Genomic DNA, 19,339 nt, shown 5'->3' with positions numbered 1-19,339 from the left:
AATTTGGGGTCCCAGCCAGGGAAGTGAGTTCAAAATGGGGACCTAGCTGGAAGTGGGGCGGGATCCAGCTTCCTTAGAGTTGAGGTCTGTACCAGGGATAGGGTCTTTCCAGCCACCCGTTTCCCAAGCCTCTCCTTCACAACAACCGCAGGCAGCGTTCTGGTGGATCCTGAGTGGGTGCAGGATCTTGCTCCCATTCATTTCTACCCTGCCAGGCCTAAGGAGAAGGGCACCCTGGGAGGAATCTGCCCCTGTCTGGTGCCCCCTCCCCACACTCTTACTCACCTGGAGGCTCCACACGCTTCGCTTGGGGAGACAAGCCCTCCACTGTCACCGCCGTCACAAGCAGAACCCCAAAGCCCAACAGAGACCCCATCTTGCCTCTGCCCCGTGAAGAAACAAAGAATCTGCCTCCAGCTGAACTCTAGAGTGGGACATTCTCAATCCTGCTCCGCGGATTAATCTTGCCAGGGTGCTGTCCTTCTGCCCTGAGGATTGCACATTGCCTAGGTGTGAGGCCAATCAGCAAGAGAGCTGAGGTAGCATCATCAGTCGCCAGGCAGGGAAACCCAGAAAGTGTCCTCTTTGGACAGATGGTTCCCCAGACAGAGGAAGAGAGTCCAGTGATTCTCAAACTTGGGTCCTCAGGTGTTATTGGACTTCAACTCCCATAATCCCCAGCCTCAGTGGCCTTTGGTTGGGGATTATGGGAGCTGAAGTCCAATAACACCTGAGGACCCAAGTTTGAGAATCACTTACACAATCCTTCTCTTTGTGATGGTCCCATGTTTAGTGACAGCTGCCCTTGGGTTGGGTTGGGATATTTCCTTAGTTGAATCCCAGTAGCCGGGGCAAATGGGAGCCTCCTCTGTATTTTGCTGGCCACTCCTCCTGAGTCTGCCCCGCTCCCCCAAACGCCTTCCCTTGCAAGGGGATGGAATCACTATTACCTGGAGTGCCCCCTGAAGCCCACCACCTGTGCCAGCTGCACCCCAAAACCTGAACCTGAATCAGATTTTGGAGCCCACAAATAAAAAGATTTCACAACCAACACCCCCTCATTGCAGCCCCTTCTCTGCTGCATACACAGGAATTGGAGGGCAGCTGGTGTCTGCACTCAAGAGGAAAGAGGGGGCCCACACACCGCATGCTCTGAATGAGCTGCTCTCCTGGATCAGAAGGAAAAAGCAGCCCCCCTTCATATCCTCCCCACTCAAACTCACAGGTCAGGACAGGCCTCTTGCTCAATTAAAGGTTTCCACTCCATCTCCTCCTGAGGTGTCTCTGGAGGGGTTTCATCTAGTAACAGGATGGTCAGCCCCAAGCCTTTTTCTCATTGGCTGAACCTTCATGGGCTCCTCTGCCCCCTTCATTGATTCCACACCCACCCCACAGCCACTTTGAGGGCAGGACTCTGCTTGAGCCATTGCTTCTCCTTGGGCTCCTCTCTTCTGGTTTGCACCCCGTGCCTTGCTTAGAAGACCCCACACACTCTTGGCCCCTGGAAGAGCTGAGATGGCCGGAGAAGGAGCCCTGCTTCACCTCTGCCTCTGGGCACTCCTTGCTTTGCCAGGTTCCAACACTGTGAAAGGTAAGGGAGGGCATCAGGGGGCAGAGGGGCCTGGGGGGGAGGGGGCTCTGGTATGAGGGGAGGGGATTCTGTCTCTGTGCTCTGTGTCTTAGTGATCTGCCACTCAGGTCTGGTAATAACAACTACAGTGTCTCTGCTGATGTTTTGGCTTTGCTGTTAGAGGGAATGCAGGGGGGGGAGAAAATGTTAAATGAGGGCTTTTCCTTCTAAACACGGGATTTGTTCTTTCTGGATGCCCACAAATCCTTTCCCACATTAGAGCCTGCAGAGAGATGTGACCTCTTGCCATTGCTATAGTCATGGAAATAAATTTGGCCTTGAGATGGGGGGGGGGAATGCCTGGACAGGAGCAGGATTTGTGCCGTTTTAACGCCCTGCCCTGCATGTGCAGGAGGCCGCAAAAGGGGATGGATAGGGTCTGGTTGGGATGTGTCATAGGATCTTAAGAGCCTCCACCAGCCTGGCCTTGCTCATCTCACACTAAGTGCATCCCAGGGAGCAGTTTCAGGGGCTTCTGATCTGGAAGAGGCCCATGATTGAGGTGGGGGTCTGGGGAAAGCCAGAGGGAGAATCTTTGTTGTTGTTGTTGTTGTTGTTATTCCATTTCTATACCGCCCTTCCAAAAATGGCTCAGGGCGCTTTACACAGAGAAACAACAAATAAATAAGATGGATCCCTGTCCCCAAAGGGCTCACAATCTAAGAAGAAACATAAGACAAACACCAGCAACAGTCACTGGAGGTACATTGGATTGCTGCTCTCCTATCCTTTAGGAGTAGACACACACCCCTCTCCCCATTCTTTCTCCCAGTGACTCCCCTTTACCAATGGGAAAGATTTTGTCCATGTATTGGCATGTGCCCTGTTCAAGACAGACTCACTCCCAGCTCACGGTGGACTCTCTGTTCCCCGCCTACCAGTGGACACTTACGTACAGATGGACTACTTCCAGGAGAGCTTCCCCTCAGAGAAGATGTCTGGGGAGTTCTTGCATATGCTGAATGATGAGGAGGTCTTCCACGTGAACTGGGGCAAGAGGGAGACTGTCTGGAAGCTTCCTGAGTTCAAGAACTTCACCAGCTATGTCGCACAGGGCGCCGTGAGCACCATGAACATCCTGAAGAACAACCTGGAGGCGCTGATGAAGCGCAGCAACCGCACCCGGGCCCAGAATGGTAGGAGAAGGGCAAGGAAACCTCCCCGGGTGGGCAGCAGGGTGTGGGGCAGCCCCTTTGAGCTGCACAGTGACTGGCAAGGACCCCAGGGCAGGCATCCGAGGGCTGCCCTCGCTGTGAGGGGCTTTCCTAGGGCCCCCTTGCTTGCTCTTCCCCACTTAACTCTTCCTCTGAGCCCAGAGTTGGAGGGCAGAGCCTGGAGTTCCAGGGAGGCGGGGAGAGGATGTTTCCCAACCCAGAACTGAACTGATCTGGTGCACGACTTCCTCCTGCCACTGCTTGCAGCCAGGAAAACGGAGATGCCGCTGCAGACTCTGAAATCATGACTGCTTCATTTTTGTACATGTTTAAAGGCAGGGCCAGGGATGACCTGCTGGGCAAATTTCTTGGGGGAAAGGGCTAGTGACCATGGGCCACTGTGCGAAACAGGATGCTGGACCAGATGGGCCTTGGGCCTGATCCAGCAGGGCTGTTCTTATGTTCTTATCCCCACACGACCACACCACTCACAGGAAACGGCATCCCTTCCCAGCCCTGCTATCAAATCAGTTCTCAGTTCAGAAACCCCCCTGCTTCTAGAGGAGAATCCAAGAGGAGTCTGGAGTTCTGACCACCTGGGGTGGTGGAAGCTACGCATCAGTAAGTCCCCAATTCAGATCCAAAATCTGCATTTTGTGCCATTTTTCAGTCCTCCCTTCCTTGCACAGGGAGAGTTTCCTTTAGAGGAAAGGGAAGGTGCCTTTGCAATATTCCATTTATTTGCAGATATACAAGTGAATCGTTATTACAGGGCATAGAAACAAACACACAGCAGACAGGGTCAGTTCCAAAGCTACATCAGCTCCTTGGAGTACCCCAGAGGTGCTTCGGCCAAGGAGAAACCTCTGTGCAACCTTCTAGCCAGCTCAGAAAAACTATGGCTTGCCTTTTGGGGTCTCTGAGCACCCCTCCTCCTCCCCTAGTCCCATTGGGCCATCCAACCTTGAAGCAGCCTTGGCTCCACCCACCTGCAAATGGGTGTGAGCTGACCATCCACATTGGATTGCAGGCCTCCTATCCTTTAGACGTGCACTTCAAGCCCATCTGTTCTGCCAGACCTTTGGGACATATTGGAATAGGGCTATCTCTGGTCTTCTGTGCTTCTGTTTTAGTGCTGAGAGGCTGAATGCTTTGCACATGCTCAGAGGCATTGTCTGCATCTACTCAACATATCTAGAGAAAAGTAACCACAGCCAATTCATGATGCATATATTGGGGAGTGGGGGCAGTTCCAGTCTAGGCTTCCTCCAGGGCAGCTGAGTGCTAATGCCAGCATGGTGTAGTGGTTAGAGTGCTGGACTTGGACCGGGGAGACCCAGGTTCAAATCCCCATTCAGCCATAAAACTAGCTGGGTGACTCTGGGCCATTCACTTCTCTCTCAGTCTAACCTACTTCACAGGGTGGTTGTAAGTAAAAATTTAAGTATGTAGTACACTGCTCTGGGCTCCTTGGAGGAAGAGCGGGATATAATATATATACACCCACATATGTAATGCAGCAAGTGTGTCTGGAGAAGGAGCTGGTGCTGCTGAGGGTCACTCCTGCAAACATGCCAACCACACCCACCTCCTGCATTTAGGAGCTGTAATTGGCCATGAAAGAGAGATTCCAGGGTTCCCTCCCTCCAGCTCGGTTGTAGCTGCTCATTCTGCAAATTCCACAAGGGAATTGCACGTAGAGGCACCCAGGCTGTGGAGAGGCACACAGGATTGGCACTTCCAGGACTTAGGGGTGGGAGTGGGTCACTGGGGTGATTGGGAAGGAGATGATAGCTGACCTGGTCCCACTTTCTCAGCTCCTCCAACAGCAACCGTCTTCCTGAAAAACCCCATGGGACTGGGAGACCCCAACGTGCTCATCTGCTTCGTGGACAAGTTCTTTCCCCCAGTGCTAAACATCACCTGGCTGAAGAACGGAGAGGAGGTTTCCAAGGGTGTGACGGAGACAGACTTCTTCCCCAGCACAGAAGCCACTTTCCGCAAGTTCTCCTACCTGACCTTCATCCCACAGCACGGAGATTTCTATGTCTGCAAAGTGGATCACTGGGGCCTGACCCACAGTCTCACCAAGCTCTGGGGTAAGCAGGATCCTGTCTGTCCTGGGCTTATTTCCTGCTCTTGCTAGCTTTGGGCATTACGGACTAGCAGCTTGCATTCGAACAACAAATAAAGCTGGGATGCTGAATCTTGCAGAAAGAGCACAGAATCCTTACCTGGAGTGTAAGCAGCATGAACTCTATGGGGACCTTGGTGAGGGGGGTGCATGTTGCTGGAACAGCACAAAAGAGAGGGGAGAAATTACCTGAGGGGAAAAAAAAAAGATGGATACGAGAGAGGCAGGACTCCTGGATTCTGTCCCCTGCCTTGCTGAAACAGACACACGCCTGGTTCGTGCTGAACTCTCCCCTCTTTTCCGTCTCTCCCCCATAGACGCCAAGGAGTCGTCTCTCATCCCAGAAACAGCAGAGAACGTGTTGTGCGCCCTGGGCTTGGCCATGGGCATGCTGGGCATCATCACTGGCACCGTCCTTTTCTTCAAGGCCAGGAAGATGAATGGCGGCAACCAGCACAGGGGCCCCCTGTGAGTCCATTTCTCAGGCCAAAATGCAGGAGGAGGGCAGATCCTGCCCAAAGGGCTTTGCCATAGGGTGGAGGGACCGGGGATGCAGTACTCCATCTCAGTGCTGGAAGTGTCTGTCCCTTGGGTTACGTTTAAGCCCTAAACTGGACCACTGAGAGCCCCTGCTCATGTCTTTCCATGCTTTAATATGTTTGCATGGCAAATACAAGTTGTCTTGTCACATGTTCACTGTTCAGATAAAAATAAATTGCCCCAATCTGTCTTCAGAGCTGCTCGGCACTTGGGACTGTGTGTGCTTAAGTGGGAAGGGGCCAAATCCACCCCCTGATCCCCCTTCCAAGCTGTTGATTGGTGCTATCACCACGTATCTAGCAGAGCGTACATGTACAGGTGCTGGATACGGGCAGGAAGCCCCCAGATAGGAGCTGCATGGAGACACAATTCCTCCTTCAGCTAGATTCATGCAACTGTAGAGCAGCCCTAAATGGAAGGATTCATCACCCTCCATCGATCCTGATTTAGGACCAGGGAGTGGGGGACTGGAGCCCTTGGAAGTTTCCTTTCAAGAATTCCTCCCCCATTGGGTCTGGTCAGGACTGGATTCAGTTGCAGTCCAGTTCAAAGATGTGTCCATATGAGAAGGGCAGATACACACGCTTCCCCCCCCCCCAACTCCCAGATCTAAATGTGGCTCTAAGGCAGACAAATTTAGGTGCTAAGGAAACCTAAATCTCACTTCCAGAATAAATGTGGCAAAACAGGAGAAAGATTTTGCATATCTTGCAGAAGTTTTATTCTGTTTCAAAGAGATTGGATTTTTGGCAAGTGCTTTGAAGTGAAGAAGGGATTGGAGGAGGAGGAGGAGGAGGAGGAGGAGGAGGAGGAGGAGGAGGAGGAGGAGGATTTATTTATTAATAAAAATAATCAAAATAAAAATAATATTTTATTAAGGAAAGCAAATGGGATAGGGTTTGCGACAGGGGCTGGGGAATGGTATGGTAGCTGTAAACAAAGGAGAGGGGGGAAAATCCCTCTCTTCAAACACAAGGAGGTCATTCTCACAACTGGGTGGGTGGGTGGGCATCAGGGAAGGCTGCAGCAGCCCGCCTTCCCCACAGACGATTGCTGTGGACCGGCTGGGTGTCTGGATAACACACCCAGATGGTCCACCACTGCCCCAGGGAGCGTGGAGGCGTGGGGGCCAGGACACGTCATCCGGGCCCCTGGGCATCCCACAATGCACCACACAAGTACGCAGTGCATTGTGGGGATCCCCCTGGCACCGGCCAGAAGCCCCACAGTGTATCAGCAGCGGCTGAAAGCAGCCAGAGCCCACACAGGGGCAATGAAATGGGGTTCAGGGAGTGCTTGCTCCCTTAATCTTATTTAACTGCTGGGCTCTGTAGGCGGGTTTGCTGCTTCTGGCAGGGTCTGGCTGCTCTAGCCTGGTCTTGGCTGCACATAAGAACAGCCTCAAGGTCTGGATACATGATTTTAAAATGTTTAATGTAATATCTATGTAAACCACTTTGGGAAGTTTTGTTGAAAAGCCGTATATAAATATTCATCATATTCGTAATGTTTGATTCCCTGGATGCCCCACCAGACCCATCATTCACTCTAGCAAAACTTCAGATGTGCAGGATATGCCCATCTTCTATTCACAGAAGAGAGTGGGGCCCCTGCTAAACCCCCAGCCTTGTTCCCTTTCAGATAACTGGAAGCAGCAGAGAGACCAGCTCCTTCCTCTGGCAGGCAGCCAACATGCAAGCCCCAGAAGCTCGCCTTCCTCTCACATCCCTAGTCCAGACTTTGCAGCTTCAATAAGCCTGGCCCTTGCTCACCTGATCTGCTCCTTTCCATCCCAAGGTCCTCCAGTGCAGCTGGAGCATGGCTAGTGTGCAATTAGGTAAAAGCAGAATTGAGACTCTGATTCACCAGGCAGTTCCTATAGCTCTACATTTCTCCTAAAAATGCTTCAGCCAAAGTAGTAGATCTGAAATATGTTTACTCAGAAGTAGGTGCTGCCTAGAAAATGCATCCAGAATTGCGGTCTTCAGTCAATAGAGGCTCCTCCTGCCACCCCGTTACTGACACCAGCCCTTTAATCAGCCATTGCCTTTTCCCAGCTGGCCAGGAGCATTTTTTCTACTTCTTTCCTCTGTGCAACCAGAGCAGTTGAAAAGAGCACAATTAATTGGATACAGCTAAACACTGTACAGCCAAAAGATGTGGCTTGTCATCCCCTAAAACCTTCACCTCCATTTCCAGTTTTTGGAGTGAGTCTTGCTCAGTTCTGCACATTGCACAGCAGTGATGTATCCCTCATGCATTCCATTCTGATTCATCATCTGCTCTTGACAGAATCATATTGAAACCGTAAATAAAGGATGTTGCCAGCAGGGGGAACAGGCTTTTCTAGCTTCCGCGCGAACCTTACTACAATGGGAAAATACAGCTATTTTTTAACAATGTTGTAGGACTGTAACGCAGCAATAAAACCCAAAAGATTGCCCTACTCTGAAGGGTCTAACATAGGCTTCTTTAAAATAGGTCTCATAATTGCCTCCTGGCAATCAATTTCATGGGAGGACCCCTGGTTCTAGTGTTATGGATTCAGACTGGCAAACTTCTGCTTTTTAGTCAAGCATTTCCCTGGCACAGCTTAAAGTGGTCCCAACTCCCAACTAGTTACAAGGTGTAAATAACAGCAGAACTTGGGTTTGCACTTGGGATTTGTTTGTTTGTTTGTTACATTTTTATACCACCTTTCTGCCTTGACAAAGGCACCCAAAGCGGTTTACAACATTAAAAGAAAGCTAAGTTACAGAAGATTAATAAAATGTCTCAGGCTGTCTCAGGATTTAGCTACGGAGACCTAACTATTGATACAGACCGGTGCATCTAGGGAAAATAGTGCCTAGGGCAAGCACTGAAATTGCGCCCCTGTCCAAACATCTGACACCCATCTTTCAGATAACTTTACCATAATATCAGCTCAAAAATACAAGTTCAGACACTTTCAGGAGAAACAGGTTGTAAGCAACACACACATGCATACTCACACACATACAACCACACATGTGGCACATATGTGCCAGTCGCCTTCCCAAGGAAACACAGCACATCCATGTGCTGGGCATGCCTCCATAGAGTTAAGCAGTGAAAGCTCTCTTTAGCAAATGCTCTGCCATCTCAGCACACCTCACTACAGGTTGCTGCCTCCAAGAAATTCAGGGATGGGTTCTTTCTGTCCAGACAGCTTTTGCCTTCAAGGGAGATGGTTGCAATGGGAAATCCTAGGGGCCCCAAACAATCTAAAATCATCCAGCAGCTTACAATAGGCTTGGATCCAGCGGACTGATCAGGAAGAAGGTGGAAGTTGCAGCTAGCCACAGAACAGCAAAACAGTGTGATATTCAGTTTTGTTTTTGTTTTTAAAGCACCACACAAGTTAAAGGCAGGCACTTTCCAAGTTTGAAATCCCACAGACCTTATAATCAGATTGCTTGACAAATATTCAGCTAAAGATAGAGCTCTGTATAGAGAATTAAACAGCATGCGACTGAATATTTCCATTTTATTCCTTGGCTCTCCCCCCACCCCCGCCCCTCACTCTTCAGTTTTGCAAGCATACAAGGTATTAAACTAACATTGTCTTTTTAAGGGATGTTTTGTCCACTTACTTTTGTGCCATTTATATCTGTTTTTTAAATGCTGGGGTCCCTTGCCAACAACTTTGCATTCTTCTGACTCCCTAGATTAAGGAAAAATCTAGACTTGGGTCTTGCAGATGCCATTTGAACATGTGCAGTGGCCATTTTTGTTTTCAGCAGCCTGTTTTTTATTTTCAAAAATGGCCACTGCACATGCTGAAATGGTCCCTGTGAGGTCCTATGCCTTGCCAGGCCTCGCAGAGGCCTTTTGAGCATGTGTGGCGACCTCCAAAATGGCCACCGCACTGATCTTTGTAGGCCCAAACAGGCCTGAAAATCAGTCCAGGATGGGCTGCAGCAGTGATTTAAGAGGCCGGTGGGGGGAGGGGGAACCTTTGCAGATGGCCCTCCCCCGTGGCCCTTAGGAATCCCCCTGAAGGGGCTACAGGTTAAAAAAAATTTTTTTTAATTTTTTTTAATCCATGAATTGAGGAGGGGGGGCAGCATGGCACTGGCGCCCCCCCCCCAGTGGCGCCTAGGGCACGTGCTCTGTCTAAACCCCGCCCCCCCCAGTTTCGCCTATGCTTAAGTGCATTAGTTTATAGTCTTGGAGTGAGGAAAATGGGAGAAACAATTCCCCTCCCACTCTCCACTCACAATGCCCCTCCCACTTTAAATGTTCCCTCCCACCATCCACTCACTCACCCATGCCCCTCCCACTCACCCTCACTCTGCTTGCCATACTTTTGGACCATCGCCACGTGTTGGCTCAACATCTCCTCTAGACCAGAGGTATGCTGGGTGTACAAGTGCCAGTGCTCAGGATGGTCCTGGACCAGCTTCTTCATCCACAGGACGAGAGGCACAAACTGCCTCATCTTCTGCTCACAGCGAACGAAGAGCTAGTCATCCAAGTACCCCAGACCCATGAACTGGGGTAGCCCTTCAGCAGAATCCCACACTGCAATATGAACCTTCACAGAGTGTGAGGAGCTGAGAGAGAGATGGGCAGCAGAGTTAGGGCCTTTGCTGTCAAGGGCTCCCAAAGTGATCTAGGTACATCCACTTACTTACCATGAACATAAGAGCAGCCCTGCTGGATCAGGCCCAAGAAGGCCCATCTAGTCCAGCATCCTGTTTCACACAGTGGCCCACCAGATGCCGCTGGGAAGTCCAAGGCAAGAGGCAAGGGCATGCCTTATTATCTCTTGCTGTTGCTCCCCTGCAACTGCTATTCAGATGCATCATGCTTCTGAGGCTGGAGGTGTCCCAGAGACACCAGACCAGTAGCCATTGATAGATCTGTCCTCCATGAATTTGTCTAAGCCCCTTTTAAAGTCATCCAGGCTGGTGGCTGTCGCCACATCTTGTGGCAGAGAATTCCATAGATTAACTATGCTCTTTGTGGAAAAGTACTTCCATTTGTCGGTCCTAAAAATCTCAACCTTCAGTTTCATGGGATGACCCCTGGTTCTAGTGTTGTGTGTGAGAAAGAGAAATCTCTATCTCTCCACTCTCTCTGCTGTATGCATAATTATATACCCCTCTATAAAAATTTCCCCATAATCACCTCTTTTCTAAACTCAAGAGCCCCAGATGCTGTAGCCTTGCCTCATAAGGAAGGTGCTCCAGGCCCCTGATCATCTTGGTTGCCCTCTTCTGCACCTTTTCCAGTTCTGCAATATCCTTCTTAAGATACGGTGACCAGAACTGTATGCAATACTCCAAATGTGCACCAGTACTCCAATAATGCTGAACCATAGATTCATATAAGGGCATAAGAATATTAGCATTCTTATTTTCAAGCCCCTTCCTAATGATCCCTAGCATGGAATTTGCCTTTTTCACAGCTGCTGTTTCAATAAGCTGTCCACCATGACCCCAAGCTCTCTCTCCTGGCCAGTCACTGACAGTTCAGACTCCATCAGTGTCTATGTCATGTTGTGGTTTTTTGCCCCTATATGCATGACTTTTCACTTGCTTGCACTGAACTGCATTTGCCATTTTGTCTCCCACTGTCATCCATGATCTTCTTCCTTGCTGCATGAAGGCAGAAAGAAAGTCCTTGGCTCCATCATTCCATAGAACCATCTACAGACACTTCCATTCAGCTCTATCCAAAAGGTCTACGGGATCTCAGATCCCAAATCCCAGGATCCTGATGTGCACATAGCAAGCCATGTGCAAAAATGTTGGAAGCCAAGCCTATGATTTAGAGCCCTTCCCACCCATTGCTTTGTGTCTGCTCCTGGCACAGACCGCAGGAGAAAGATCTTTGACCATTTGTTCATGCTGGGAAATGGGAGAGTTCTTCTTTCTCAGCTGGGCTGAATTTGGCTCCTTGTTCAAACACGAAGACACAGGAGCATCCAAAAGAAGAGCTTGACGTTCACATTCCTCTGTCCCATCTCACCCCTTCCTCATCTGTTCTGCCTGCCCTTTTCACAGTCTGGGCATGGGAAGCTGCCTTATACTGAGTCCGACCATTGGTCCATCAAGCTCAGTATTGTCTACACAGGCTGGCAGCAGCTTCTCCAAGGTTGCAGACAGGACTATCTCTCGGCCCTATCTTGGAGATGCTGCCAGGGATGGAACTTGGAACCTCCTGCATGCAAGCCAGCAGACGTTCTTCCTAGAAGGGCCCCATTCCCTAAGGGGAACATCTTCGTGCTCATGTGTAGTCTCCCATTCAAATGCAAACCAGGGCAGACCCTGCTTAGCAAAGGGGACAATTCTTGCGTGCTACCGCAAGATCAGCTCTCTTCCATCTTGCATGTTGGGGTAAATTGGGACAGGCAGGCTGCTGGGTACTCCTCTCCCTGCTATTCCAAGAATTAGGAGCAGCTCTTCCCGAGGACTTGGACTTTGCTAGTTGTGGAGTAAAAACAAAGCCCTTCCCTTGAGCTTTCCAAGTTGTGTCTTGCCTGGGAGGAAACGGGACAGCCTCTTAGTCAACAGAATCCCTAGGCAGGATGTTGCTGTCTTAGACAGACATATTGGGGAAGTCAATCACATTCCTTCCACTGGGGTTTCCAAGATGATGACAAGTAGTGATTTGTGGTTTAGATTTGTAACTCAGCCAAGTCCCTCTTTTCTGGCTAGCGTTGCACTTATCTGCAGCTCCAGATCTGAGTTGCCAAGACCCAGATGACCCAGCATCCTCTTTCCCTTCATCAGCCATATTATGAGCACCTGGCCCAGGAGACACAAGCCCTCATTGTCCAGCTGCTCGCCCCCACATAGGAACATAGGAAGCTGCCATATACTGAGTCAGACCAGTGGTCCATCTAGCTCAGTATTGTCCACACAGACTGGCAGCAGCTTCTCCAAGGTTGCAGGCAGGAATCTCTCTCGGCCCTATCTTGGAGAAGCTGCCGGGGAGGGAACTTGGAACCTCGATGCTCTTCCCAGAGTGGCTCCATCCCCTAAGGGGACTATCTTACAGTGCTTCTCACACATCAAGTCTCCCATTTAAATGCCAACCAGGGTAGACCCTGCTTAGTAAAGGGGACCATTCATACTTGCTACCACAAGACCAGCTCTCCTGCCAGCACAGTCAGCACTTTGGTGAGTGACTTGCCAGGGTGGGACCTCCTCCCTGCCTATTTGTAAGTGGGTCCAGTGGCACTCTCTTGAATGCCTAGAAAGGGCCTTCTCCATAGTGGCCCCCACAGCCCAGAATTCTCTCCCTCCTGATGTTTGTTTGACTCCTTCCTTGTATGTGTTATGGTGGAAATTAAGTACCAGGTGGAACAAAGAACGGTTATAATTTATGCCTTGTCAATAAACACTGGTATACGGTTTACTGCTCTCATTACTCCTGGCTCTGATGCTTTCGATGAACTGCATTTCTGTATTTTTACTGAATGTGTTTTGCTTTTAGGACCTAGTTGTAAAACCCACTTGGATTTTTCCCCGCCAAAAGTGGGAGGGGGGGAGAGTTAAATTAAAAGAAGTGATGTGAGCCCTCCCACTGGCACGAGATGACATCACAACTGACCTGCACAGCATCTGACACATAGACAGTAATGTCACTGCAAATCCAGAAGTGCAGGTGCCCTCCATGACAGCCCCCATGGCCACACCCACTCCACTAGTCAGAGAAGCCAAGAAATACTGGCGCTCCGTCCCTGCATGAGCCCTCCAGAGTGCATTCATTTCCCTTCCTCTCCCTCAAGGGAAATAAATGCACCCAGCCAGCAAATGGTGGCTGGGAATGAACTCCAGTGGGCTCTGGTGGCCCTTCAGAGACTCAGGGCAGGGTTCTTTGAACCTGACTGTTCAATGGTGGCTGTGCCCCGGCAGGTCCCCAGCTGGCAAAGGAAGCACTTGCTGGGAGTGAGAGAGGGGCCATGCCACATACTCCCAGCCAGCGACCACTTCGCTCACCAGCTGGGTGTAGGAAGAGGGCAAGGGGGTGCCCTGGGGGAGGGCAAGCGGGCACCATGATGGCACCCTCAATCCCAATGGACCAGGGACATCTGTACCCCCTTGTCCAATGGTGGCCACATCAATACCTTAGAACTGTGCATCATGTTGGCCACCGTTTTGTATAAATTATGTGCTGCAGAGTACTGGCATATGACTCCCTAGAAAACAATTTGGAAACAACAATAATAAAGGAAATATTTTTTAAAAAAACACTAGTTATTGTAGGGGTGGGATATAGATCAATAATGGGAAAAGAGAAGACTTCTGCAAATGCCATGGACAGCCAGGAAAACAAACCAATGGATCATAGAACAAATCAATCCAGAATTTTCACTCGAGGCCCAAAGGACCAGGCTCAAACTATCATCCTTTGGACACATTATGGGAAGACCCAGCTCCCTTGAGAAGTCCATAATGCTGGGAAAAGTTGAAGGAAAGAGAAGAGGAGGATGGCCAGCAGCAGGGTGGAAGGACTCGATTACGACAGCAATGAATGCACCACTGAGAAACCTTCAAGGCCAAGCTGAAGACAGATCATCCTGGAGAGAATCTATCTATGTGGTCGCTAAGAGTCGACACCGACTTGATGGCACTTAATCAATCAATCAATCAATCAATGGGAAAGGGGACTAACAGGAAATAGGAAACAGGAATAGGAAACATAAGAAAATGAACATTAAATATACAGAATGCTTAAGTTCCATATTTTGTTACAGACAATTAAAATCAGTTCAGTAATGATGGCCCTGTGATCTTCTAGGTTTGCCCTTTAAGATGCTGCACAACCTGTTAGGGCCCTTATTCCTTGCAGCAATAAGAATAGTGTGGATATTGTTCAACTCTTTCTTTCTTGACAGGATCAAACTTGGAAATCCCAAGAGCTGTTCATAAAATCAGATGTAAGTTTGTCTCTCAATCATCGTGTAATAAAAGCAAGTCTGAATCTATCCCAGCCATTTTGGCTGAGATTAGCAGCTCTCTGCTTCCTCTCCCTCTCTGCCTTTCCTTCCTTCTCCATTCTTCTCCTTCCTGCTGTCGGTTTCCTGTTCCTCTATTTCTCTCTGTCTCTGTCAGAGTGACCAGCAGCCTCCTAATGCCACCAACCTCTCCTTTATTCGACTTTTCATCCAGGCTCCCTGGCTACAATCACCGCAAAACCATTTTTTAGAAGAGGTGGGGGGGGACTTCAAAAGCAATAATCGCTAAATAGCTGGCACATTCATGGGACTTTCCTACTTGAGTCAAATGTTATTTCCCAGGGCAAAAAGAGGAAGGCACATGTTTTTACATGCACATCTGTGAGAGTGTCTGCCCATGCCCCATCCCCTAAGGGGAATATCTTACAGCGCTCACATGGAGTCTCCCATTCAAATGCAAACCAGGGCAGAGCCTGCTTAGCAAATTCATGCTTGCTACTAACAAGCAGAAGGTTGCTGGTTCAAATTCCCTTGGTACTATATCGGGCAGCAGTGATATAGGAAGCTGCTGAAAGGCATCATCTCACACTGCACGGGAGGAGGCAATGGTCAACCTCTCCTGTATTCTACCAAAAGAAAACCACAGGGCTCTGTGGGCGCCAGGAGTCAAAATAGACTTGACGGTGCACTTTACCTTTTACACACCACAAGACCAGCTCTCCACTCCCATCAGCCGCAAGTTGTGGAGGTATAACTTTGGTTCTTCCACTCGGGAAGAACAGCAGAGCAGCAATCCCAAGAAAAGCCGCACTTTTTGGAAGAGAAGGTGCTTCTGCAAACATATAGGTCATGAGGCACCCGTGAAGCTAAGTGAGCCCAGTGAAATCTGACTCTGGGGGGTGGAGATCAGAGAGTGCTGGGGGGCGAATGCCAGCGCCTGCTTGCAGCGGTTTTACACGCTCCACCAGGGGCGTACCATCCATTAGGCAAGGGGAGACAGTTGTCTCCTGGCCCGCTGCCTCAAAGGGCCCCCCAGTGGTCAATCACACACACCTATCCCCTGCAGCCGCAGCACCCACCCGATCACTGCGTGGCCAGCAGCCTCCTCAGCGCAGTCAGGATGCCGATTGGTGGGGGGGTGGCTTTCCTGTGCTTTCAAGGCAAGAGCTGAGCAGCTGCACCTGCGCGCCCTCTCTCTTCCGGTTGGGGTGGGTCAGCAGCCTCCTGCCTGCCTCGTGTGCCTGTGACTTAGCAGCAGGCAGGCATGCGGGAAGCTCTGCAGCAGCGAGGTCAGCCAGCCCAGTGGCATTGCCATTTGCAAACAAACAAACTTGAACGAAGGACATGAGGAGGAGACAAGGAGGTGAGAAGCTCCAGAGCAAGCAGGGTAGGGGTTGCTTCTGAGGTGGTAGACACTGCTACATTGTGCCTTTGGAAAGATATGTCCCTGAGGGTTGTGGGACACTCAGGACATATTTTCAGGAGGTACAGCGGACAACGGGGGGGGCGGGGTCCATGGAAACTGCTCCTCCCCAGTAGCACATATGTAAGAGTGCATATTACTGGATATCAGCCAGTACCCAGAGTACGTGGAACTACTCAGTGAACAGTGATGGGGAATGCAGGGGCAAGGGTTTGTGGTGCCAATCACACAGTTCTCTTTCCGAGAAAACTGAAACTGTTGTCTACACAGTCCGGAACTGATCTTTGGAACTCACTGCCACACGGTATAGTTGACTCATGGCCAAGAACAGGGGTGAGCTCTCCAGGGGAAGAAACAGGCCTCATCTATGGGCAGCAGGCGGAAGATGCTGTCAGGGAGAAGCCTTCTGCGAGAAACCCTAAGCTAAGGAGCAGCTTTGGAGAGAAAGAAGTGCAGCTAATGCCGGCAAGCCAGCCTCAGGAAGGCTCCACCGGCACACTGTATCTGCCTGGGGGAGGCTGAGAGTGTCTCCTCTTAGCTAAGAAGTGAGCTCAAATTAACCCTTTTGCGGGGTTAGCAAAATACAGTTCCTATGGGAAACTCTACAGACTATAATACAGATACTAGAACTGGAATCTGACAACTGCTGTTCTTTGTATTTCCAAGGTAGGAGTCTCAGGGCACACTTAGCTAGGAACAGGCCTTACTGAAATTACCTTTGAGTAGTAGCCACCTTTGAAATTACCTTTGAGGAGTAGCGGCAGGCTCAGCGGGGAAATGACTTGACTAGCAAGCCAGTTTGAATTCCCGCTAGTATGTTTCCCAGACGATGGGAAATACCTCTATCGGGTAGCAGTGATATAGAAAGATGCTGAAAGGCATCATCTCATACTGATGAGTATGAGATGGTAATGGTAAACCCCTCCTGTATTCTACCAAAGAAAAACCACAGGGCTCTGTGGTCTCCAGGAGTCGACACCGACTCGATAGCACACTTTACCTTTAGAGGCACACAGTCTCATGCTCCTAGAGGAGAGCTGGTCTTGTGGCAGCAAGCATGACTTGTCCCCATAGCTAAGCAGGGTCTGCCCTGGTTGCATCTGAATGGGAGACTTGATGTGTGAGCACGGCAAGATATTCCCCTCAGGGGATGGAGCCGTTCTGGGAAGAGCATCAGAAGGTTCCAAGTTCCCTCCCTGGCAGCATCTCCAAGAGAGGGCTGAGAGAGATTCCTGCCTGCAACCTTGGAGGAACCGCTGCCAGTCTGTGTAGACAATACTGAGCTAGATGGACCAACGGTCTGACTCAGTATATGGCAGCTTCCTATGTTCACCCTATGCTCTGTTTCCTCTGTCCTTGCTGCTGGGTTGCTCAGCAAAGGCTGTCCAGGTGTGTCTTGAATCTTCTTTGATTCTAAATTGCCCCTGCAGTGGTTTCCTGTTATGATCACGAAGCAGCTGGTACAAACTGCAAAACATATATTCTGCAATGCTTCTGTTTCCAGGCACAGGTGGCAAGGCAGCCTGTGCAAACAGCTGTAGGGGGTGGCATCAGCTCACTCCGTGGTGCTCTCTGATCTCCAATCCCCAGTCATTTCTCACTAGGCTCCCTTAGAATCGCTAAGCCAGTGCAAGGTGTTAGTAGGGGTATTAGGAAGCTGCCGTATACTGAGTCAGCTCCTTGGGCCATCAACTCATCTACACTGACTGGCAGTGGCTCTCCAAGGTTTCAGGCAGGAATGTTTCCCAGCCCTAACTGGAGATGCTGCCAGGGTTGAATCTGGTCCCTTCTGCATGCATAGTGGATGCTCCACCTCCAGCCATGGCCCCAACCCCAGTCCCTAACTGTGTACGTGGGTAGTGTGTAATCAGCCCCTATGGCAGGAGTAGGCAAGCTTGGCTCTCCAGCTGTTGTTGAACTACAACTCCCATCATCCCTGCCACGGGGGGGGTGATGGGAGTTGTAGTTCAACAACCACTTGAAGAGCCAAGGTTGACTACCCTTGCCCTACAGCAGAGCAACCAAGATCTGGGTTTAAGAGACGGGGCCTCTAGTCATTACTTAACCCTAGCACACATATCCATAGAAATTAATAGTTGGAGGAGTGGGGATATGGAGTGGGGTAGACTCATTGCTTCCTGTGCTGGATAATGTGGCAATGGGGGCAGGGGAGGAAGTGGGGAGAAGATGCTGCATATCCCAGAAACCTCTTTACAGTTCTGGGACTCACTTCTGCAACCAGAGTGCATTTCACTTGAATAATACCAGGTGGCCAACAAAGATTCATGACCATCCGTGGGTTGAAGATGCTGCTGGTCTCCTCTCTTGGAGGTCTGGCGGTGGATCTGGGTTTTTGTGTGGTTTTGGCCGCTTCTCAAAGTATAGGCAGCACAAACCAAATTCATAGCACATGGGAGAAGGTCCTAAGAGACCCCAAGGAGGGTACTTTTATGCCAAACTGCCATCTTGTTTCATGATGGCGGCCACTCAAAGGATAGGCAACACCCCTTTGTAGCCGATGTGCCTCTGACAGATTTTCACAGCACGTGAGAGGAGGTCCTAGGGGAACCCAAGCAGGGCAATTTGTTTTTTGCCCATTCCCCAAGTTGTTTCAAGACAGTGGTCACTCAAAGTGTAGGCAATATCCCTGTGTAACCCATGTTACAAAGAATACTAACCAAATTCGCAGTAGATCTGCGGGTGGTGGTGGTAGGGAACCAAATTAGGATAAGTGAAAAGTAGGCACCCTAACTTTGTCCTGCTTAGAAGTCCGTGTTTAGGATGTGTCCCTGGTAAGTCGCTGTCTCGCTACCTCCCCCTGCTGTAGGGGCTGATGATTACACATTGCCACATACACAGTTAGGGACACGGGCGTGGGGCCATAGCTCAGTGGCAGAGCATCTGTTCATGCAGAAGGTCCCTATAGAAAGCAGAACTCCCAAATAGGTGCACAAAAACCTTCAGAATTGTTCATCTAAAACTCATCCTAACCCTACATATTTAAAAGCATTCATTGCAAGCATGTTTTTCTTGTAGGGCAGGCATATTCAGAATTGCAGTACCAGTCTCCTAGATTTCATTTACAGACTTATAAGCACTTGAAATCAACTAAGCAATTTTTTTCATACGTCTGACTATTGTTGACTCAGCCTTCCATCCTTCCGAGGTCGGTAAAATGAGTACCCAGAATGTTGGGGGCAATATGCTAAATCATTGTAAACCGCTTAGAGAGCTCCGGCTATAGAGCGGTATATAAATGTAAGTGCTATTGCTATTGCTATTGCTATCAGAAATATATTATGCTGATAATATTCATTTGGCATTGCGCTCAGTCAAAAACCCTCTATGAATACTGGTTAATGCCTGCAATAAAGATTTCATGATGATGATGATGATGATGATGATGATAAACTTTATTTGTTAGCTGCCCCATAACAAACCACACAGCAATGAGATTATCATTGATTATTTTAGTGAAGTCAGTTTTGTTGGGGGTTGAGAGGAGTAGGAGGAAAGTCAAAACAGT

At 49.7% G+C, this 19,339-nt stretch overlaps 1 protein-coding gene across 1 annotated transcript; it reads left to right on the top strand.

Annotated features, from left to right (window-relative positions):
* Positions 1 to 1,259: 1,259 nt before the first annotated feature.
* On the top strand, positions 1,260 to 5,390 carry LOC128348158 (RLA class II histocompatibility antigen, DP alpha-1 chain-like). The gene is made up of 4 exons (XM_053303811.1): positions 1,260 to 1,591; positions 2,512 to 2,766; positions 4,602 to 4,883; positions 5,236 to 5,390. Exons 1-4 carry the CDS (start codon positions 1,516 to 1,518, stop codon positions 5,388 to 5,390), a joined length of 768 nt encoding a protein of 255 aa, XP_053159786.1. The 5' UTR covers positions 1,260 to 1,515.
* Positions 5,391 to 19,339: the final 13,949 nt, after the last annotated feature.

Source organism: Hemicordylus capensis, chromosome 2 (genome assembly GCF_027244095.1).
Source record: "Hemicordylus capensis ecotype Gifberg chromosome 2, rHemCap1.1.pri, whole genome shotgun sequence".
NCBI classification, from domain to species: domain Eukaryota; kingdom Metazoa; phylum Chordata; class Lepidosauria; order Squamata; family Cordylidae; genus Hemicordylus; species Hemicordylus capensis.
This window is presented reverse-complemented; position numbering and strand designations above follow the sequence as displayed.

Excerpts from the sequence above, each read along its gene's own strand:
- LOC128348158 (XM_053303811.1), top strand. The coding sequence starts at position 1,516 with ATGGCCGGAGAAGGAGCCCTGCTTCACCTCTGCCTCTGGGCACTCCTT. Across the intron at positions 1,592-2,511 it reads AGGTTCCAACACTGTGAAAG|TGGACACTTACGTACAGATG; the intron begins GTAAGGGAGGGC and ends CCCGCCTACCAG. Across the intron at positions 2,767-4,601 it reads CCGCACCCGGGCCCAGAATG|CTCCTCCAACAGCAACCGTC; the intron begins GTAGGAGAAGGG and ends CCACTTTCTCAG.